This window comes from Oryctolagus cuniculus, chromosome X (assembly GCF_964237555.1).
Source record: "Oryctolagus cuniculus chromosome X, mOryCun1.1, whole genome shotgun sequence".
In the NCBI taxonomy this organism is placed as follows: Eukaryota; Metazoa; Chordata; class Mammalia; order Lagomorpha; family Leporidae; genus Oryctolagus; species Oryctolagus cuniculus.
The window spans coordinates 48,219,837-48,244,276 of NC_091453.1; the positions used below are offsets into that span (position 1 = coordinate 48,219,837).

The 24,440-nt window shown below is 40.7% G+C and overlaps 1 protein-coding gene across 1 annotated transcript in view; it reads right to left on the minus strand.

Moving 5' to 3' along the window:
- OPHN1 (oligophrenin 1) overlaps window positions 1-24,440 on the minus strand; it is a 363,857-nt gene that overhangs the window by 143,716 nt on the left and 195,701 nt on the right. Inside the window, exons 7-12 of the mRNA XM_051827157.2 lie at window positions 21,021-21,131; window positions 17,951-18,055; window positions 16,248-16,377; window positions 11,917-12,017; window positions 6,772-6,863; window positions 2,072-2,150 (exon numbers count right to left, since the gene is read on the minus strand). Of these exons, the coding sequence (XP_051683117.2) occupies window positions 2,072-2,150; window positions 6,772-6,863; window positions 11,917-12,017; window positions 16,248-16,377; window positions 17,951-18,055; window positions 21,021-21,131 (618 nt within the window). The remainder of the gene's footprint in view (window positions 1-2,071; window positions 2,151-6,771; window positions 6,864-11,916; window positions 12,018-16,247; window positions 16,378-17,950; window positions 18,056-21,020; window positions 21,132-24,440) is intronic.

Consider the following 24,440-nt stretch of genomic DNA (forward strand, 5'->3'; position numbering starts at 1 on the left):
AGATGGAGTGCCTCTCTCTCTCTCTCTCTCTCTCTCTCTCTCTGCCTCTGCTCTCTCTGTGTAACTCTTTCAAATAAATAAATAGATCTTTAAAAAAATCTTTCCCAACCCCAAAGACTAGTTCATGGATGCTTCTCTGTAGAAAGGCAAGTGTTCATCTGAAAGAGACCCATGTGTTTACCAGGATTTTTTTTTTGGCATCATTTTGAAGTCTTATGCATCGTGATAAATACACCTCTCATGTATTTGAGATCAGAAAGGAGTCTTTAACTCTTAAAGGCAAGTCCTGCATGTGACTCCACCTTGTGGAAGGAAATCCTGGGCACGCCCTTTGCATTCACTAGATTTCCAAATTTTTGTGAGTCTCGTGATCAGAGTTGAAGATACCCCTTCAAGGCCTGACCTTCTTTGAGATCTTAAACAAAGGCAGGCAGGCAATGTGTAAGATTAGTGGACTGGGGTGTTCAGTAAAACATCAGCAACATGAGCAATGTGAAGCTGTACAAAATAAGCCCTGCATACAGCAGCTGTTAGAGCTTACTTTAAGGACCTCTGCTTCTCAAAGAACACGCTGTGTTTATGCATGCATGCCATGGATATTTCAGTGAGAAAGATTTCTGGGCTGGCCACCCTTGGCTGTCACTTTGACAAACAAGAAATTTGGGAAGAGTCTGCCATAATCAAGTTGGGGAAGACCGACATTCAGCGGGCCCATGTTTTATCAACATTTTCCTCAAAAGGCCACCTGCGTCCTTTGAGCTTTAAATATCTAAAGGGAGAACAAACTCAGGAGAGGGAATTGAGGGAGAGATTCTATGTTGAGTCCCCTAGCATCCTCCAAGACAAACAACCCAGGCACCCAGGAGTTAAACACCAGGGAGGTGGTGAGGGGAAAGGAAGATGGGTCCTAGGCTACTTTCTGAATGCCAGTTTTCCTAACATCATTTCTCTTCTGCTACCTTCCTGGCTGCTATGAATGCAATCTGGGATCTGGTTACTCTTCTTTAGTATCCAGTGCTCTCGAAATACACAAAAAGGAAATCTTGGAATGCATTTCGCACCTTAGCCAGTTTATGACTTGAATAAAGCAAGAGATAAGACTGTATCCAAACACTGCTCTATCTCAGTAGTTTCGCACACATCTTTCAGAGCAGATAGGAGCCTCTAAAACTAATACAGCACATTATGACTTACAAAATGGCTTTTACTTTATTTTCTAAAGCAATGCTTTGAGACAGGTAGAGCAGAAATTACTAAGGCCATTTTACCATGGAGAAGAAAAGTGAGTCTCTGACAGGTGAAATTACTTGCTCAAGGCTGTAACTATTCAATGGCAGAACCAAGACCCAAATCCAGGTTTTTGGGATTCCGACTCCAGGAAGCTGATATTATTACATGTGATATTAGAAGAAACCCAAGTAAGAAGATAAGGAAGAGAGAGAATGCTCTTCAATGATTTCTGACAGCCCATATGGGTCTCTCTATTATAAACACTAACCCTTTTAAAGGGGATCATTTTCTTCCCTCACTCTAAATGAAGTATTTTTGGCTACAGGATGTCAATGCCAATTCTTCTACCAGCTGTATCCTTAAAGAAAGTAAGCTCATTTGGGAATATGACAGGGGCAGAAAAATCATTTTGAATGAAAGTTTAACAATTGCTTATTCACTGTCATGGAAATTATCTTCCATCCTTTTTTGGAATACATATTTAATTATGAATTAATTAGTATGAAAAAGAGCTTAATTTTCTTTCTTAAGAAGAACTCGTTGGCATAGCTACTTACTATAACAACGGAACAGGGAGCTGAGAAACATGTAATGCAAGCCCGAGTTTGATGCCTTCTCTGAGGGTGAACCTAGACAAGTCCTTTACCTTCTCTGGAATTCAAGTTGTCTCAGTTGTTAAACAAGAGATGTAGAATCAACAACTCCTTCCAGCTCTGAAACCTTGAGTATGAAGAATTTATTACCATTTATTTGTCCTAAACCCACTTAAACCACTAGAGGGCACTCATACACCAGCCGTGTGCTGCTGTGCTTCCCCCCCCCAGTGCCCAAGGTAACTTACAGGTTCTTTTCCATCCATGGCTTCCATCCATAGCCTTCTGTTAGCTTCTGAAAGGGCCTGTAGAGTGATGGTTCCCGGCCTGAGGGAAAAAAATGACAAGTCAAAAGTTGAAATTTCACCCAAGAAAATAGACTCTTGATCTAAGATCCCTCTGTGCCATGGGTGGTACCATACCAAGCAGTCACAGGTTTATAGAACTGTAATTTCTCAAAGTCATCTTTACTCAGAATACTAATGGGAAATTTAGAGAACAGGAACTCTGGGAATCCTAAAAGATGTGGTATCTTAGTGGTCTCATGCCAAGGGCAAGCAAGAAAGCAGGATGGTGAATGCCAAGGTATGTCCTATTTAAACTGGCCCCACTGTGCTGGAGGCAAACTGGGGGTCTTCCTGCCTCCCTCTCTTGGAAAGCAGCCACTTGTTCTGGGCTCTAGGGGTGAGCATGTACATCACAGGCACAGTCATCTGTCAGGAAAACGGTTTTGCTCCCTCTACCACTGAGTATGGCCAAGAAGCATTTCCAGTTGGAAAGAATTCAACGACATGCAGACTGGCTCAGCCACAGGGAGGAGGCCTGTTGGCTGACAAGCAATTTTAGGAATAATAAACACAGCTAACACAGATTGAATGTTCGCTAGGTGCCAGGTTCTGTCCTAAGTACTTTCCATCTATTCACTCACTTAATCCCCCCTCCCGCCCCCAACAAGCCTATAAAGCAGTTACTACTGTAATCATCCCTATTTCACAGAAGGAAAAACAGAAGAACAGAGGGGTTACCCAAGGTCACAGAGCAGGTACATGGTAGAGACAGGATTTCAATGAACAGTGCCACGTTCTTAACCCACTGCCCTGGTAGGCCTCTTCCACATGGCAGATGGCCTTAAATCCGATTTGATCCTATTGACTTGCAAGCTGCTTGCCATGGTCTGAATATCTCCCATAAATTCCTGCCTTGAATCTTAATTGCCATAGTCAGAGTATTGCCAGGTGGAGCTCCTTATGGGATGATTAAATCACAAGGGTAGAGCCCCCGCCATGGATGGGCTTAGGACCCTACAAAAGGCCTTGAGGGAGTGGGGTTCATTCCCTCCCATCCCTTCCTCCACGAACCTTGATCTTGGACTTATCGCCTCTAAAGCTGTGAAAAATATCTTTCTATTTTTTATATATTACTCAGTCTCAAATATTTTGTTCTAGCAGCACAAATGAGACTAAGACACAACCTATATCCAGAGACATCCCAAGTTGGGATATTCTTTGTGATCTCTAGATCTTTACAACCCAGCAGGTATTTGGGGTTGTCTCTACTATTGCAGATGTGAAATCTCCTTCCATTCTCTAGCTAGCTAGCTGTGCTCTTAGGAGTACCTTATTCCTCTCGCTTATTTCTTATCCATTCTCCTGGGTGAATTTCCTGCTTTAAACTTATCGTTAAGATGAGCTCTCGCTCTCTCTCTCGGTCACAAAATTGTGAAAGCAATGATGAGAGCATTTAGAGTCCCCGTATGTCTCAGTGGGCCTCTTTAGACTTCTGGTTCTGTTTCCATTAAGAGCATTGAAACACACAAGCCAGGAGATCCTTTCTAGTGCTGCTATCATGGGATTCCTGTTCTACCTGCCCTTCCAACTCTTACCTCATCAAAGTCTGCCTTAAGCGAAAAATCCCCCCCATATTACCTGGAAGCTTGGTCAACTGAAAACAAGGATTAAGCTTTGGGCATTTTCCCTTTCCCAGTTTAAGATGTGGCTATCATTTTGGATATATCTTCTGGAGCTAGAAAGTCTAGTAATTGTTGTAAAACCAAGAGACAACTGGCAGAAAAGCAAACACTGCAAACCAGATAGCTGTTAAAACCCTCCTGGAGTTTTACTTCCCTAACTGGGAAGCAGAAAAACTGCTGAATGTTCTCTCTTGATCTTACAGAGATGCTAGAAAACAAAGAAATAAGTGACTATTCAAAAAGGTTTTAGCAATTCTTGAGAAAGTCAAATGCAAAGAACAATATTGCTAAGAACTGAACAACAAAGTGTAAAAATGAACTAACTTCTAGTCCAGGATCCTCTGCTAATTACCTTCATGATCTTAGACAAGTCCCTTGTCCTCCCCTGAGGCTCAGTCACCCACATGGAATTATAAAGGCCTATAAGTAGGCATCTCCAAAAAGTTCGTAGAAAATGCATACTAGGAAAAACTACAAGGACTTCAAAACGTTGTATCAAAATAAGTTTATCTTTCCATTCTATTTTTCAATGATTTTTAAAAAAAATATCCTCATATAGCATGTCAATAGGGTTACCAGTGTAGGCTTGGACATCACAATGCTTGGTATTACCATTTACTTGCTATGAAAACTCAAGTTGCTTAACTTTTCTCTGCCTCCTTGTCTTCCTTTGTGAAAGGGACATTAAGTCCCTCCCTCATGTGAAGACTGTTGTTATTAAGATTCATCAAATTCTGATGTGTTTATGACTCAATGGTTTCAAATACCAGTAGTAACATGAATGAAAATGCAATCTTCTCTTCCTGGCCTAGGAAAAGGAACACAAAGAGCCCTTTGCTCTGTGCTCCGAGGAAGACAAGTATAGGTGCGTGATGTCTACTCAGAAGCCTGCTTCTGTTCCTTGTATTGGTCTGAGCAGCAAGGACAGCAGATGGCACATCTCCCGCAAAGTTCCCTGTGCTGAGAGGTGCATCAGCACTTGGTCATTATTATACATAGTGCTCTAGTTCATAGCTCCTTTATTCTGCTTAGAATAGCAATGAAACAAAAATAAAAGGGCATGGGCTTTGGAATCCTAAAGGCCAGGGTTGGAGCTCAGCCTCATCACTCACTATGTGACTTCAGATGGGTAAGTCAGTTCCATGGATTTGGGTCTCATACAGGGATGTAGCAGTCTACATGAGGAAATGCTTTTGAAAATGCACAGAATGTGGTAACTGCAATCATAGATATGCCAAAGCTTTAATTCCTGGATTCTAATATCAGAATTGTTCACCATTCAGGGTAGAGGAAAAACACATTTAAAAATAAGCACCAAACTGAGTTCTTATCACGGGCCGTGCTTAGCACCAGGTTGCAAGAAATAGAAGTTTGTCCCAGTCCCTAACTGCTTTCAGCTGTGGGATATGATTTGCAAGTAGCATGAAAAATAAACTAAGAAGGGAAATCAGAATGGAACCATAACATGGAAATTTTAATCTCCTTTAATCGCCTTGATGTGGAAGAATCAGAGACACTACAGATTCACGAAAGGGAAACCATAACCAAGAGTCATTTCCCCCCTCTTCCAATTGGGTCTGACACTGTCAGCAACACCGAGTGACAGTCTCATGGTTACCAGCAACAATATTGACTATCACAGCCATCTTGACTGGGGTTATCCATTTTTTAACCAAGAAATTACATAGAGTCACAAGTCAAAATTCTGTGAGTCCAATAATAGCATGCTGATTTTTAAATGAGTAAGCATACATGAGATTTCTTATTCCCGCATTTAAAAATGCCCTCTTTTCTCAGGCTGATCTAGATGATCCGAGTCACTGATAGTTTTGTTCAGATGATATTGTAATTCACCCTTCAAGTTCCTTTCTAGGAATCTGATCATTTTGCTAAATTGTATTACTCAGTACTTAATATACACAAGTAACAGATTGAAATCTAGAAATGCACTTATTCACTGAAATTCAGATCAACATCCCAACAAAAAAGCATGCCTTTCTACAAAATCATTCCAAATACTTTCATTTTCAAGGTTAAAGGTTAGATCCTCCTCTGATAAAACCACTCAGATTAGCCACGGAAGGGAGTGCAGGCAGAGGGCATTGGAGAGAAACAAATGCAACCAAGTTCAAAATTTGCAAGCATGGCTCGAATACCTGAAAGTTCATGATCAAAACCATTTTCATCTCACATTAGTATCTGCAAAGTAGGGAAAAGTCTGCATCCTTTTTATACTAAGTGGGAGGAAAAAGGTTCCCTAATAGCACCACAAACCTCCAAAATGTGTTCCAGGAACAGGTGTTTAGCCTAGTGGTTAAAACTCCCACAGCCCACATAGGAGTACCTGGGTTCCACTGCCATCTCCGGCTCCTAATTCAAACCTCCCACCAACGTAGACCCTGGGAGGCAGCAGTGATGGCTCAACTAACTGGGTTTCTGCCACCCACATGAGACATCTGGATTCCATTTCCAATTTCTGGCTCCAGCCTTGGGTCCAAACATTTGGTTTGCAGGCATTTGTGAACCAACAGATGGGAGCTTTCTCTGTCTCTTTCCGTTTCTATCTCGGTACTCTCAAATAAATATAATTTTAAATGTGTTCCAATGCACTTATTTTTAAAGCTATATTAATATATTCATCATAAAAACATGAGCTTTGGTATCCCCTCATATCTTGCCACATTACCAAATGCTGACCTTTTGCATATCTAATAACAAATTAAATCCTAACAGACATTTTTCTGGCCAGAGCAGGTGAGACAAATCTAAGTGAAGAAGCTTGCATAGAAAAACAAATCAACTCCAAGCCAGGTTTAACAGGGATCCCTGTGGAAGGCTGCCAGAAGAGCTGAGCCAAGGCTGTCTTGAACAGCCTTGCTCATTTTCATTGACAGGGAATGACAGTGGAAATTACAAGATCTATCCAGGCTCAGCATCTGGCATGTGGGTACATCGCCAACCTACACCAGCCCAGCTTACCTTTCGTTTGTTTCTATATCAAAACAGAACCTCTTGTCGATAGACTCTGTCTTCCTTCTCACACAATACTTCAAGGTTAAGTCCAAGGGCCCCTGATAGGAGAAAATGATAAACAATTTTGGGAAAAAATGCACAGAAGCTTCTCCTGCCTCCTGCAGCGTCCACAGTGTCATGTGGAAGGCGTCTGTCAAGGCAGCAGGAGCAATGTGTAGACTCACTGAGAACGTTGTCCTCTCAAATGGTACTTGCAGCAAGATGGCAGATGGCTTCTCCCTGCTCCAAGAATCAATGGCTGAGACGGGGAGAAAATGCTCAGCGTGGTCAAGCACTCTTTCCAAGCATGGAAGATTTAACAGGAAGCTTACCGCACATCATCTAAGGAAAGTGTAGGGGGAACGGACTGCCCAGATGGCATTAAGTGTACATAATAAAAGTTTCATGAGGTCTTTAAGTAGGGAGGTTGCAAGGGGTTAAGTGGCTTTTTCAAAGTCTCCAAAAGTTAGGGAGAAGTTGAGCAAAGAAGATTCCTTTCAAGTGGCAGATGGAAGAGGAGAGACAAACATTTCTGTTTCTCACATCCAGACACTTGAAGGTGTCAGGAAGAGAAAGTAACATTCGCTTATCCTATACGATGTGTCACAATTTACGTTCAGTGTTTTCAAACCAACTTTCTTCACAACAAACCTTAGGGGGAAGTGAAGCTCAGAGAGGTAAAGCAGCTTATTCAAAGTCACCCAAGTTGGTAGTTGGAAATGGTAATAAACTAGGAAGCTTAAGACCTGGGATCTGGGGCCAGTGCTGTGGCGTAATGGGTTAAGCCACCCACTGCAGCACCAGCATCCCATGTGGGCACAGGTTCAAGTCCTGGTTGCTCCACTTTTTATCTAGCTCCCTGCTAATGCGCCTGGGAAAGCACCAGAGATGGCCCAAGTACTTGGGTCCCTATTACCCACATGGGAGACCCAGATTGAGTTCCTGACTCCGGGCTCTGGCTTTGCGCAGACTCAGCTGCTGTTGTGGTCATTTGAGGAGTGAACCAGCAGATAGAAGCACTTTCTCTCTCTCTCTCTCTCTCTCTCTCTCTCTCTCTCTCTCTCTCTCTCCATAACTCTGAATTTCAAATAAATAAAAATAAATCTTCATCAAAAACAAAACAACAACAAGACCTGAGATCTTGTCAAACCATTTATTAGCTACATGTCCCTGGGCATATCATTCTCCCTCTGTGAGTCTTAACTTCACAATCTATTAACTGGGAATAACGCTTACCCACCCACTATCTCAAATTCAGAAACATTACCCAAGTGCCAGGTCTGTTCACAGAAACAATGCCATCCAGCCCAGCACAGCTAATCTCCCAAGACTTCTTCTCATTCATTGGCACATTCAACCCCTGGAAGGCCAATACTTTTGCTGCTCCTACATTCTAAAATTCAAACTTAAAAAGTAACACTGGACTATGTCTGCCCTACCCCCAACACTTGGGATGTCACATAGCAATCTTTCAAGGTGAGAGTAATATGCAGAGTCATACAATCACTGTTGCTCTTTCAATGCTCAATTCCACGTTTCCAAGGCACTGCAGCTCAGAGGTATAAGCCCTGCCTACTATTTTTATCTCCATGCAGCTCACCCACATATTTTATGCCCAATAGGTCCAAAGATACTCAATTCAGGGGTATGTATTTCTCCCATTGATTAAGCCACTGATTGGGATGCCTACATCCCATATAAGAGTCCCTGGGTTTGATTTTTGGCTCTGCTTCTGATTTCAGTTTCCTGCTAATGTGTACCCTAGGAGGTAGTGGTGATGGTTCAAGTAACTGGGCCCCTGCCACCCATGTAGAAGACCTGGGTTGAGTTCCCGGCTCCATGCCTCAGTCTGGCCCAGCCCTGGCAATCATGGGCATTTGGATAATGAGCTAGCAGATGGGCACTCTCTCTCAAAAAAAAAAATAAGCCTTTCACACACATATCATACGCCTTCATGATCCAATGCCTCTGTATATATTCCTCCCTTCATCCACAACACCAGGATGACTTTGTCTATGTCCTCTGTCTGGCTAAACGCTAACTTGTCCTACAAATGGCAGCTCAGGTGCAGGTGTTTCCCCTACATTAAGTTATTGGGTAAGATGCACATGTCCCACTTCAGAGTTCCTGGGTTCAATTCCCAGTTCTGCTTCCTGACTCAAGCCTCCCATCAATGCACACCATGGCTCAAGTAACTGGTTTCTCACTCAAGTAAATGCTTCCCATGTGAGTGAGAGACCTGAATTGCATTCCCAAATCCTAGCTATAGCTCAAACCAACCCTGGTCATTTCAAATATCTCTGGAGTGAATCAGCAGATGGGCGCTCTCTCTGTGTCTGTCTGTCTCTGTCTAATGTTTGTTTCTCTCCCTTCTCTCCCTTCTCTATAAAGTTATTTTTTCAAATATGGGGAAAAAACTGCAGTCCAGCTTTCATATGCTCCAAAATCCGTGCCCAACCCCATACATTGCCCACTCTATGCTTTGCAAATTATTTAATTTTTTTTGTTGTTTTTTTTGCTTTTAGGTCTGATTTCCCTATTTGAGAACTCCTCAAGGGCATGGATAATATCTTATTCACCCTTATCCCCTCTAATGCCTAGCAAATGATTACTGCTCAATAAATGTTCATGAATTGAACCATAATCCTTGTCATTTTGCTGATGAGGAAACTGAGACTGAGAAACATTAAGCAATTTCCTTAAAGTGTAAAAGCTACCAGACCAGAAACCTAGGATTTTAAACCCAATTCATAGACTCAAAATGCAACATGCTATCTTCTCACCACAACTTCCTAACATGGAAAAGGTGAAGATCTAATAAAATAGTGTTGGGAAAGGTGATCAGGAAAGTGAGCAGTGCTAAACAAAAAAGAACTGATAAGCTCAATTAAGAGGGAACACTAGTATGCATAGTAATCAGAAAGAGGGCCAATGCTTCCATCTTCAAATTCAGCTCATAATACTCACTGCGTGGAGCTGCCTGGAGGCTCAATGTGGGCACGTGATGGAACATGTCTTATGTTAGTGCATGGCACACAGCAGGTATTCAAGGAATGGTGACTCTTATTATTACCGTATCACTTATTATTATTACTATTATTACAACATCATTCATTTGCATTATTTACATTTCTAAAACACAAACCAGTATCAGGAATTGAGTCAGAGTACTGACAAGAAGAAATCATTTCCAACTCCAATTCGGGGAAATCAAAGTAACGGCTTCCACATCCTCCCATCTTCTAATTCAGGAAACAAGTTCCTCTTTCTAGTCCAAAGAGAATCTTACATTAAAACTGCTTAGACTGACACCAGGGCAGTTTTGCAAGCAGCCGTTCAATGAAAAAGGAAGAAGAAAAGAAAAACTGGAACGAGGGCTTGCTCTCAGCTGCTAGGAGGATCTGAAAGCGGTGTCTGCTGAGTCTGTCTTGGGCTTTGCAATAAATACTCCTGAGAAGGAGACGGGGGGTCTAAATGGTGCTACTGTCTACAAGAGGAGCTTTAGCATCCAGCATTTGGAAGGTAACGTGGCTATTGAAACAAAAGGAAGAGACTGCAGGCTCGTTTGCTTATCAACACGTGCTGGTCAAACACATCAGCTAAGTTTCCACAGCCTTGGGACAAACTGCATGCTGTAGCACAAGATGAATGTATGGGACCCAGAACTGTAAAGCGCTTTGGTAATTGGGAGGCCAGCAACTAAGGAGGGTTTTAGGGTTGTGAGTAAGTAAATAGCCAGGACAACAGCAAGGATAAGAATGCTGGAAACTCTGAGATGTTTCAGCAGAGTCCCATCCCATCTCCAACTCACATTCAAAGTGCAGTGGTGATTTTGTGCTTAAAGATTTTTTTAAAAGCAGTTTTCAATAGACTGAGACTAATTCTTGGCTCTCTCTAATTTCATAGGAACAAGTCATACAGGAGAGGTTTTCCATGGAAAGTACTAGCAATGGAGAAAAATTGGCCCGATTTTTCTCCAAATCTTGGCCTACCTAAATTGGATTTTCATGTACCACATGTAGTGGCTAACAAATGAACCTTGAAGTGCTTCCAACAATTTGCAAAGAGCACAAATACTTAAACTTCATGCACTAAGACAATGAGAGCCAGTTAAAGGGCTAAGAGACATAATGAACTACTTTTAGAATACAAATAATGGACTAAACAGCTTTTATCTTAAAAAAATCTCTGCATGTGTGTGTGTGTGTGTGTGTGTGTAAAAGATCAAGTTCTTCCAAGTGAGTGAATTATTTTCAGTGTGTTAAACGTATCTTGTCATCTTGGGAAGTAGGCAAGGATTTGAAGGGCAGAAGAAAAGATATTAACTGGATAAAGAATTTGAACATTACACAGAATGTGCTATTCCAACTTTAGGCAATAGCTGAATTCTTTTAAAAATGTAATTCTATGGGACTGGTACTGTGGCATAGCTGGAAAACCTGCCACCTATGACGCCAGCATCCTATATGGGTGCTGGTTTGTGTCTTGGCTCCTCCACTTCTGATCTAGCTCTCTGCTAATGCACCAGGAAAGCAGTGGAAGACGGCCCAAGTGCTCGGGCCCCTGTCCACCCAGGTGGCAGACCTGGATGAAGCTCTTGGCTCCTGGCTTTGGCCTGGCTCAGCCCTGATCACTGTGGCCACTTTGGGAGTGAACCAGCAGATGGAGGTGCGCTCTCTCTCTCTCTCTCTCTTCCTCTCTCTCTTCCTCTCTCTGTAAACTCTGACTTTCAAATAAATAAATAAACCTAAAATGATGGAATTCTGGAAATTGATTCATACACATTTTAAACACCTGCTACTGCAGAGTTCCATAGTACAGACTTCTTAAAAGCAATTCACCCATATTTCTGCAAATTTTCTTTGCATAATGTGACAGACACTTATAATAATAAATGTCTGAAAAATCAGAGGTACTTTCAGAGCACCTAACATAATTAACTAAGAGAATTTTCACTCAACATAGAGGTATCTGGTCCAATGCAAAAGTAGACCATATAAAGTCATGGCATCAGAAGACAGTGACAGACTTGATTAATAGTTAACTGGCATTTTTCTCTGAGATACAGTCATAGGTATAACCCCCCAAAATGTAACACAAACAAGAACTGACCTGCTTAGCACCCGGCTTCTGTTCCATTGGTGTCATGGTGAGTGTTTTAGTCTCCTTCTCATACCGGCAATAGTATTTCACCCAGGATATTCCCAACGCCCCTACAAAGACAGGCAAAAGTGAGCTGCTGGAATCATCCCTCCGACGAAGGATGCTGTCTACAGCATGCTCATCAGATTCTAGATGCAGCCCCACCCTGTCCCTGAGCTCCAGCCTTCCACTGTCCTGTGTACTACAAATATGGAGAGCTTAACTTTTACCAACTGCTTTCCACATCTGCTCCTCGGTTGCTCCAAACATAATTCCTTTGCCACCTTCCATATGAGTGGTACCACTATATATCCCAAAACCTGGAGATGTCAGATGTTCTATCTCTCCTACTGATGTCTCCGTCTCTTCCTTTCCATTCCTTTTAGCACTGAAGTAGTTAAGGACCCCTTGGCTCTCTTATTTTAAAATATTTTATAAGATATTTCAAATAAAACAAAAATTTAGGAGCACCCCTCAAAAAAATTATCCAGCTCAAAATATCAATAATGCTGATATTTAACCTGACAAGTGAGAGAATACATCTTTGAAAACCATGAAAAGTTAATTGTTCTATGAACAGGAAATCAAGATGATATTGCTGCTGAAGTGCCGTTGTTTCTGAATTGCATTGGATTTTGCTACCCATAACCTCTGCCTACTCCCTGGGTAGAATAACTCTGAGACTGAAGTCACAGGCCTTAATAATAATAATAATAATAGTTCAAAAGGAAAGTCAAATAGCATGCACAGGTTTGCATAATGTTATTTAGTACATAAAAGAACAGCCTGAATCTTCTGTGACATTTAATGAGTAGACTCATTAACCTATTTTACTTGTTTAGCAATGAACAATGCTGTCTTGTCCACTGAAATCATGCTGGTCATTAAATGCCTGAAGAGCATCCATGTGATTCTCAAATAGTAGCCAGTGTAGAGTATACTGGTAGGAGCTCTGGTTTTAGCATCTCACAGTCCTGAACTTAACCTTAGGGCTACCATTTTTTACTCAGGAGACTTTCAGATGGTGACCTCTGAGCCTCAGTGGCCTCATGTGTAAAATGGGTATAAGATAAGATCAAAGATTAAATATGACTGTTTTTAAAGCATTTAGCACTATATGTGGCACATGGTAGGTATACTAAATATGAAGGTTCTTCAAAAGCTTCATGGAAAATAGGCATTAAGAAAAAATTATATGTGGATTAAAAAAAATTCTGCACCAAAATAAACTCGTACTAACTTGTGGTAACATGCATAAACAGGATCTAGTTTGAGGTACTAAGAGGAGTAAAACATCAGTTTGAAAAGAGCCTGGAATTGTGGCTTAACGAGTTAAGCCATTGCCTGTAATGGGGCACCCATATGGGTGATGGTTCAAGTCTTGGCTGCTCCACTTCTGATCCAACTCACTGCCACTGTGCGTATGAAAGCAGAAGAAGACGGCCCAAGTATTTGGATCCCTGCACCCACGTGGGAGACCCAGAACAATCTCCTAGCTTCGGCCCAGCCTAACCCCAGACATTTGGGGAGTAGAACAGCAGACAGAAGATCTCACCCTTTCTCTGTCTCGCCTTCTCTCTCTGTAACTCTGCCTTTCAAATAAAATAATTCTTTTAAAAAATTCTCTCAAAAAAGAAAAGAGCTCTGATCAAAGCAGAATGAATTCTGTTCAAATGGAAGCCAGAAGAAATATTAAATTTATGATGAACCTTGGGTGGAAGAATGGTTAAGTTACTAATGCTTTACAAAAAGTTTATGGAGACAATGCCTCAAAGGAACCATCAGTTAACAAATGCATCATCATCTTCAAAAGGAAGAGACAATGTTGAAGATGAAGCCCATAGCAGCAAACTGTTCACGTCAATTTACCAGGAAAAAAGAAATTTAACCTTGACCATGCCTTAATTGAATAATTATGATGAATTGCAGAGACAACAGCCAATCCCATAGGCATCTCAGCTTACACTATTCTGACCAAAAAACTAAAGTGGTGCAAACTTTCTGCTTGATGGGGGCCCACATCAGCTATAAACAAGTGCAGAGCTCTCAATGGGATTTCTTTAAAATTTTATTTATTTATTTATTTATTTGACAGGCAGAGTGGACAGTGAGAGAGAGAGAAACAGAAAGAAAGGTCTTCCTTTGCCGTTGGTTCACCCTCCAATGGCAGCCACGGCCAGTGCGCTGCAGCTGGCGCACCGCGCTGATTCGATGGCAGGAGCCAGGTACTTATCCTGGTCTCCCATGGGGTGCAGGGCCCAAGCACTTGGGCCATCCTCCACTGCACTCCCTGGCCACAGCAGAGAGCTGGCCTGGAAGAGGGGCAACCGGGACAGAATCCGGCGCCCCGACTGGGACTAGAACCCAGTGTGCCGGCACCGCAAGGCGGAGGATTAGCCTAGTGAGCCGTGGCACCGTCCTTCAATGGGATTTTGAAGCAAGTAGGTTCAAGATTCCGAAGCACTTCTTTGATGAACTATAATAATCAAAATATCTGAATAGACATTTCTCTAAAGAAGAAATGCAAATAGCCAAGTCATATAGGAAAGAATGTCCAGTGTCACTAATAGAGTAATGCAAACCAAAACCAAAATGAGGTATCATTTCAGTGCAGTTAGAATGGCTACTATAGAAAAGACAAAAAACGAGTAATGCTGGTGAGGATGTGGAACAAAGGCAATCCTTTCCTTATACACTATTTGCATGAATGTAAATTAGGATAGCCATTATGGAGAAAAGTACAGAAGTTCCTCAAGAAAAAAAAAACAATCTAAAAACGGATCTACCACATGACCCAGCTATCCCACTTTTGAGAATATATCTGAAGGAATTGAAATTGGCATATGAAAGAGATACCAGCAAACGAACTCCCATTTGCAGCACTTTTTCACAATAGCTAAGATATAGAATCAACCTAGGTGTCCATGAATGGATAAAGATAATGGAATACTATTATTACAAAAAGAATGGAATGCTGTCGTTTGCTGCAAAATGGAGACAACTACAGATTATGTTAAGTGAAACAAGCCAAACACAGAAAGGCAAATATTGATGGTCACCTCATATGCGCAATTGATAAAAAAAAAATCTGAACTTAGAATAGTGATTACCAGATACCAGGAAGGGTGAGGAAAGGGGGATGGAGAGAGGTTGGATAAAAGGTATCAAGACCTAATTCAATAGAGATAATGGGTTTTAGTGTTACACAACACATAGGGGTGCTATAAATCACAATGATACACTCTATACTATGTAAAGAAGTGGAGGAGAAGAGCTGGTAGGAAGAGTGCAGAACTTGGGATGCTGATTGCCTGATCAGTTCCTACTGTATATGTTGAAATATTACACTGTCCCCATGAAGGTTGTGCAAGTGTTACATCTTAACAAAAATATTTTTAATAAAATAAAGAAAAAAGAAAACTCATGCCTTTATCAGAATGATCCTGATGGAAAAAAAAAGCACCATCGAAGCAATGGCTTCCAAGAGCAGAAGTGGTACAGTAAAGCAAAATCATCGCAACAGTATTCGGGGATACTCAAGGCATTTAACTAGTTGACTTTCTGGAGGACTAAAGAATGGTAACATCTGTTTACTATGAGAGTGTTTTGAGAAAGGGAGCCAAAGTTCTAGCAGAAAAATGCCCAGCAAAGCTTTAGCAGAGAGCATTTCTCCATCACAACAATGTTCCAACTCATTACTCTCATCAAACAAGGGCAATTTTACAAGTTTCAATGAGAAATCATTAGACATTTACATCAGTCTTGCTTGGGCTTCTTCCAAATTATTTTTGCTCTTTGATATTAAAAAAATCTTTAAGGGGCACCCATTTTTCATCAGCCATTAAAGCTAAAAAGATTTCATTAACATAGTTAAATTTCTAGGACCCTCAGTTCTTTGGGGATGGACTAAAAATGCCGGCATCTTATGTTGAAAAATAGTTTCTATCTTTTATTTTTACTATTTAATTATATTTTCCATGAACATTTGAAGTCCTCTCATATTATTTCTCCATCTCCTTTCCTCCACCTCTCAGAGTCATGAGGATTGAAAACTAAAAATTTCCATTTTGAATCTCAGAGAAACAGTTAGATTTTACCATCCCACAGCATTTATAAGAAAAACTCATATCTTCCCTTCAAATACCCTTTGCTGTTTCTTTTCACTAATCCCAGTCTGCATTCCAAGAGTTGTAGGTATTAGATGGGTCTGTGAATGATATGCATGCCCAGAGTTTGGGAATATTAAGTGCAATAGGTGGCAGCCTAGTATAACCCAGTGGTACTCCTGTGTTCCCACACACATTTCTCTTGCGTATACAGATAGCCTTCGATGGTTGGTTGTCCTGGAAGCTTGCATGTCTGGGGAGCTTCTTTCATCCTCTTCTTAAGTTCTTCCATCTCTTCCCGGGTGCTGGAGAAATGATTTCTTGTCTGTCAAGACATCATCATCATCATCATCATCATCATCACCACTATTATCATGAATAAGTCTTTATTGGTCAGAGACTATAGACAGCATGTGCTACAACATAACCAAAAACAAACGGTGCATGCATAGTGACTAGACAACAACTTTAAAGAGTTTAATGACAATACAGACTAGAAGAGAGAGAAATATAAAAGATGATATATTCATGAAACCACAACAGGGGATTTTTTTTCCTCATGGGAATTATGTAAGGCCACAATAAAAACTCAGAATTCTGAGCATCGGATTGACCCATGCTTTACAACAGGGAGACTGTAACAGGGAATGAAATATATGAGAGAGTGGGGCTGGCTTTGTGGCACAGTGGGTTAAGCTACTGCTTGCAATACTGGCATCCCATATGGGAGTGCCAATTTGAGTCCTGGCTGTTCCACTTCCAATCCAGCATGCTGTTAATGTACCTGGGAAAGCAACAGAACACGGCCCAAGTGCTCGGACACCTGAATTCACATGGGAGACCCAGATGGAGTTCCAGGGCTCCTGGCTTCAGTCTGGCCCAGCCCCAGCCATTATAGCTATTTGGGGGGAGTGAATCAGCAGATGGAGGATATTCTTTTTCTTTCTCTCTCTCTCTGTATATATACATATATATATATATATACACACACACACACACACACATATGTCAGATTTATTTATACCACAACTTATCAGTATTTCTTATCTAAAAACACATCCATGAATTTCAAGCATCATAACACCTAGTCCAAATTTACCACCTCAGTGATGCCTTCCCTGATTCCACCAGACAGCTACCTTTTACATTCTTTGTTCTTCCAGAACTTTGATCTTGAAACTACTGTAGTATGGATCATAAGGAAGAGTTACAATTTACTGTGTCTATGTCTCTCTCCTTTAGCAACTATATATTCCTCCAAGACAGAAAAACTCACATGCCTCATTATGTTCATTATGGCATATCAATGCCCTTTACAATGCCTGGCAGAGGGCAAATGCTCCCTGTATCCAGAAACATTTGTTAAGTAGGGTTAAATAAGTGAATGAATCAAATAATATATCTGACAGCATACTCATATATGTCCCATCATATGGAAAAGCTGTGTCTACGATCATCTAAGAGAACTACCATGGGAAATAAATAAAACTTTTAAAATATAATTTATTTAACTCTAATAAGTAGTGAGAAAAAGGAAGGAATGCATGTTTGTACTAATAAAACCCATAGCAAAAGTGTCTTGACCAACCAGGAAAGTAGCTTAGGACTGTATTCTGATCTCGGAAAGACATAGTAAATTAGCAAATTTTAATAAATGTTGGCTAGATGGAGGTGCCAGTGGGTGGAAGGGTGGGTCTGAACAACAGTCAGCCTCAACGGCAGGGAAAATTGAAACTGGAAAAACAAAGACAGTCCAGTACCTTAAAACATTTGCAACCCACATCACCATGCTCTGAAAAACTGGCCTGCAATAACCTAGATCTCCAAAGCCAAGGTCACTGGGACAGAAATTGAAGCAGAATGAAAAGACAGGTGAAGAAAACCACATGCAAACTCACATTCTGCAAACTGAGCTGGAGCTGCTGTTTGTATGGGAGGAAATCCTGTGTGAGCTCCACAGTCAAGCTGTTGGAAATGAAGAGGCTATGAAGAAAGGCCAAAACCTAGGGATGACACGTAAAAATACCTTTATCTTCAGCACCTTTTCATTAAACAAACAAAAGAACAGTGAACTCAGAAAAGAAGGTCCACAGTGTTTACTCGGTATCGTGTTAAAAGCAGTCATGGAAATACAAAGGGCTCTACACAGAACTATTCTTGCATTAGAGGAAAGTGTACCCTGAACTTGGAAAATAAGATGTATTTTTCACTGAAGAAACAAACACTTTTAATAAAATGGAAAAGTTACAATTAAAGGTATGATTAATTAAAACAATGATGTGCAATCAATTTTATACCTTTCAGTACTGTCAGTGCAATGTCAAATATTTAAAGCTAGAGTAAATATTTAAAACAAGAGGCATTTTATACACAGTGACTGAGGGTGCAAAAGCTACTTTGGAGAATAACTTTACATTACATGGAAAAGTTTTAGATGTGAAAGGGAAAAATATGGCATTTGGAGGAATGTTATAATGGGCATCTTTTGGAGAAAAGCAAAGGAGGAAAAGGTGCCTCTTGTATATAAACTAACCTGAACTTTACTCATAATGAGTTACATATTTAGGAATAATTGGAAACAATGTTATAAACTATTAATATTATTTTTCAACTTTCAGTGTAGATTTTGGTTTCAGTGTTTTTAAAGCAATTTATTTTTATATTTCATGATTTTTAACATTTTGCCATACTCATTTCATATGTAGATATTATATAATATAAATACACATACTTTTTTTTCTTGAATGTAGTGATACTAATATCACATAACATAGGATTCATGGCAAGGATCATAAAGTGAGCAAAGAGGAGTTTACTACTATGTACAGGATATAATACAGTGAAGACAATATTTATAACTATCTATAGACCAAATTATATGACATTCAAACATCGTTTATACTCTATCAGGAAATGATACAATCACTCATTCAGACATTCAAGCCAGAAACTAAAGAATCATCCCCAATTTCTCCTTCACTCACATTCTAGTTGAATCCATCAGTGATTCCTGCTAGGTCTGCCCCCAAAATATATCTTTAATCCAGCCATTCTTGAATAGTCTCATTTCTACCACCCTAACTCAAATCCACACCTCCTTCTACCTACATTTAGCAGTCTCCTAACTGGTTTCTTCACTTCCACTGGTGGCCCCTTCCTAGCCATTCTCCACATAACAAAACTGAGCCCATCATACCCTGCTTAAAACACTCATTGGGGCCAGTGCTGTGGCGTAGCAGGTAAAGCTGCTGCCTGCAGTGTCGGCATCCATGTGGGCACCAGTTCAAGTCCTGGCTGCTCCACTTCTGATCCAGCTCTCTGCTGTGGCCTGGGAAAGTAGTGGAAGATGGTCCAAGTCCTTGGGCCCCTGTACCCGTGTGGGAGACCCGGAAGAAGCTCCTGGCTCCTGGCTTCAGATAAGTGCAGCTCCAGCCATTGCGGTCAATTGGGGAGTGAACCAGTGGATGAAAGATCTCCCCCTCCCCCTCCCTCTCCCTCTCTCCCTTTCTTTTTTTCTCCCTCCCTCCTTCCTTTCGTGTCTCTCTATCCTTCTGTCCTTCCCTACCCACCTATTGGTCTCCCTCTTCCCCTTGCTACCCCTTTCCCCTTATCCTCTCTCCCATCTTTCCTCCCTCTATCTCTCTGCCTCTATATCTTGCTCTCACTCTTTCAAATAAATGAAATTAAAATTAAGCACCCTTTGGGCTGGTGTTGTGGTATGGCAGGTTAAGTAGCCACCTGTATTACCACAATCCCATAAAGGTGCTAATTCACGTCCCAGCTGCTCCACTTCCCATGCAGCTCTCTGCTAATGGACTAGGAAAAGCAATGGAGGATGGTCCAAGTATTTGGGCTCCCATCATTCATGTGGGAGACTGAGATGAAGTTCCTGGCTCCAGTCTGGCTTAGCTCTGGCTGTTGTGGCCATCTGGAGAGTGAACAAGCAGATGGAAGATCTTTCTTTCTTTCTTTCTTTCTTTCTTTCTTTCTTTCTTTCTTTCTTTCTTTCTTTTTCTCTTTCTCTTTCTCTTTCTCTTTCTCTTTCTCTCTCTCTCTCTCTCTCTCTCTCTCTCTCTGTCTCTCCTCCCTCTTTCTGTAACACTTTCAAATATATAAATCAGCAAATCTTTAAAAATAAAATGGAGCCAACGATGTGCTGTAGTAGGCTAAGCCTTCATCTGCAGTGCCGGCATCCCATATGGATGCCAATTCAGGCCCTGGCTGCTCCTCTTCTGATCCAGCTCTCTGCTTATGGCCTGGGAAAGCAGTGAAAAATGGCCCAAGTCCTTGGACCCCTGCACCCACATGGGAAACCCAGAAGAAGCTCCTGGCTCCTGGCTTCAGATTGGCCCAGCTCTAGCTACTGTGGCCATTTGGGGAGTGAACCATCAGGTGGAAGACCTTTCTCTCTCTCTGTCTCTTTCTCTTTCTGTCTGTAACTTTACCTCTCAGATAAATAGATAAAATATTTGAAAATAAATAAAATCAAGCATACTTCTGAAATTGAATTTGGCATGTTGCTTTTGGCAATATGTTAGAGACTGAAGTAGAAAAAATTACATAATGTAGAAACAAAAACTCTACACTGGGAAGTCATTGAGTGCAAGGGATATGAGTATCCAACACAGTACCTGGCTTATGATGTGTAAAGAAACTTTCTAAAAGCATGAAAGGAAAGAAGGGAAGCGAAGAAAATAGGAAGTGTGTTACAGAAATTGAGAGAAGGAAGAAAGGAAAGAGAAGAAAGGAAAGAGAAAAACCCCAGTAATAGAGAGAGAAAATTAGGGATTGAAGACAGGGTGAAGAGGAAAAAAAACATAAGCCAATGTGACAATGATCTACACATTCATTATTAAGCATTGACTCCCTTTCATTCTTTGAGATTCCAGTTTCACGGTCATAGTTCTCCCATATTTACCTGGCATTTCATAAATACTTTTAGACCACTCATCAATACACAGAACTTACTGGCTCCACGATATTGAACTTCTTGGACTCCTGAACTTCTTGGATTTGATAAACATAATCGAGGGAGGACTCAAAGAAGTTGTGTCTCTCCTTGTCCACCTGGAGGTCTGCCTGCCGACAGGAACAAATATTACAAATTGGCACAGTCATTCCTGAATTTCAGCACATATAGAGCTAGAGGAGAATGTAATGCCAACTAGTGATCCTATTCTTCATGCAACTGATAGGGAATATGAAGCCAAGAGGTAAAAGTGACTGACCCAAGCCTTCAAGTTTCTGGCATGATGTGCATCAGGCCTAGAAGTCATCATATCCTTTCCCACACCAAGAAAAAAGTTAAGTAAGAGGAAAGCCAATAACTTTTTTTAAGCTCCAATAGAGAATTAAAGTCAGAAGGAAAACTCCTCCAAAAACTGGATAGAGAGGTGAATGCAGAGAACAAGACTTACCAGAGCAGAAGCCCAAGAGTTATGGTACTATGACCAGTACTGGGGAGATTACAACCTTATTTAAGAACACTCTAAGGACATCCAAAGGCAGAAACAAGAATAGCAGAGGAAATTTTAGCCTCAGACAACTATAGGTACAGCAAACTTAGCAGGCTTAATTCCCAGCCAGATAAACATAAAACCTCAGATCTATTTATCTCAGTTCCTTTTATCTCAACATCACTTCTGACTTTCAACAAGAAATGGAAAGACATGCTCAACTACAAAAAAAAAAAAAAAAAGCTGGAGAGAAAGAGCAAGCATCAGAACCAAACTCAGAAACTCAGATATGGAAAATATTGTGGAATTATTGAACTATGAATTTAAAATAACTATGATCAATATGATAAAAGCTTTAACGGGCAAAGAAGAATACAAGCAAGAATAGATGCTATTATTAGCACACGGATGAACTGGAAGAAAGAATCCACAGGAAATCCTTAAAATCAAGAACACATAATAGAAATCAATGCCTGTAAAGGCCTCACTGATAGATTGGACATGAGTGAGGAAACAATTAGTAAGTTTGAAGTAATATCAACAGAAAATTCCAAAACTTAAATGTAACAAGAAAAATAAACAATGAATAACATGGAGTAGAATATCTAATTTTTCTACTTAAATATTCAATTCAATTACTGAACTACTGGAAATTACAAAAGTTATAACATATGTATGCTCAGAATACTGCAACATGAAATAGAGAAATTAAATCTTTGAAATAATCATGACTCAGAATTTATCAAAATGAAAGGCAGCAAACTTCAGATATAGGAAACTCAGGTTACACCACCAAGGAAAAATATAAAAAAAAATCTATGTGTAGGCATATCATATTCAAATTGTTAGAAAAAAAAGACAAAGATAAAATTTTGAAAGAAGCTACAGAAAAAAGCTTACATCTAGATGAGCAAGGATATGCAATACATCCGACTTCCCTTAAGAAACCATGCAAAAGAAGAGAATGAAGTAAAATATTTAACATGTTGAAAGGTGAAATAAACACCAAATTGGAATTCTGTATACAGTTAAGATATCTTTCAAAAGTGATGGGAAAATAAATACTTTGCCAAATAAACAAAAATTGAATGAATCTGTCATCATTAGACTTGTCTTGCTAGAAATATTAAAAGAAGTTCTCCAGACAGAGGAAAATGAGGCACATCAGAAATGTAGACCTATACAAGAAAAAGAACAACAGTAGATGAGGAATGAATGAAGGTAATGTTTTATATATTTCTTATTCTTAATTGATGATTATCACTTACAAATAAGTGAAAAGAATGACAGCAGTATTACAAAAGACTGAAGGAAAAACTAAATTATAAGGTTGTTATACCACCCATAAAGCAGTGTAGTCTTATTTCAGAGTAGACATGGATTAACTGTTAATGCATATTTTAAGCACTAGGGAAACCATTTAAATTTTAAAAAGAAAGAAATATCATTGACATGCTAGAACAAAAAATGAAATCATATATCATTTTCAAATAAAGAAAGAAAAGGCAGAAAAAGACTAAGAAAAAAAAAAATGAAGGCCATCTCTCCTTGGAGACACGAATGTGAGCAGCTATTCAAGCACCCATCTACCCTTCCAAGATATAGGGAAGTCAGGTGAGAGACCATAGTGCCTGGCTGTAGTATGACAATGAGAAAAGACACATTGAAGAAAGCAGGAAGAGTCACCCATGTCAGCCCTCTCCCAACTCCAAGCAGCACAGCACAGAGAGAGATGCCACTTGGGGGAAGGAGAGGGAATTAAGCATAGGCATTAGTACCAGGCCACAGTGAACCCCAGTGCCAGCAAAAACCCCACAGCCCCTGGCCCCAGGCTGGTACCCACAGACTGAGCATCTGGTACTGTCGGCCAAGAAGCCAAGGGACGGCTTCCTCCACCTCTGTTCCAACCTTGGGCAGCACCGAGCAGAGGAAAGCAGGCGAAGGGCTAAATGTTGCAGAGCAAGGAGCTACACTATGGACTTACAAAGAATGCAAACTGAGCACAGACCTTCTGCTCTGTCCCTCAAGATCAAACTTGAACCAACATGGGCTTTGTTGCAGGAAAAGGGTAAGCAGGAGATCTCTGGAAGTCCCTACTCCTGCCACAGACACCTGAGGCATTTGCTGCTGGAGAATTTCATGGCTCTCATGGTCCCTGAGCCTGGCTTGGGAAGCTTCCAGGTTACCACACTGCTGCACTGCCCCAGAGAAAAGAGCTCAGCCCACACTGCACCTTCCCCACACAAACTCTTGCTGAATGCAGCCATCTTGAGACCCTATCAATACAGGGTGCTCTGAAGCAGCCAGGCAACTGCACTCAGAAGTTCTGTTGACCCAGTCTGGAGGATGTTCCCACCTCTCTTAGTCCCAAGAAGAATATGGACAATGACCTGAAAGAATCAGCCTGAAGACACTCCTATAAAACAGTCAGGCAGCCCTGTCTACCCTCCTGTTACCCTGGAAGTAGCAGAGTAGCCTTTCCCATGCACTTTTGGCCCCTACAAGTCACAAGAGAAACTGAGAAAGCTACATGAACACTACACTAAAATGTACATCTGTAACCAAAGCCAACACATTATTTCCAACCAACACCCAGGGACATACTGCTAGCACAAAGTCTCTTCCTACGAAAGCCATCTTGTAAAGTTGGTAGAAGCAACTGATCCACCAGATGTACAAATATCAAGGAAGGGACAGGAAAAGCAGGAGAAAAACCAAAGTAACATGACACCGCCAAAGTTACATAAAAACTCTAGTAACAGACCACAAAGAAATGGAAATTGATGAATTTCTTGACAAAGAATTCAAAATAATTTTAAGAAAACATAATGAGACACAAGAGAATGCCAGCACACAATTCAACAGTAGGAAGACAATTCATGGCAATTTCTTACAAAATTAAACATCTTCTTACCATAGTATCTTTGGTATT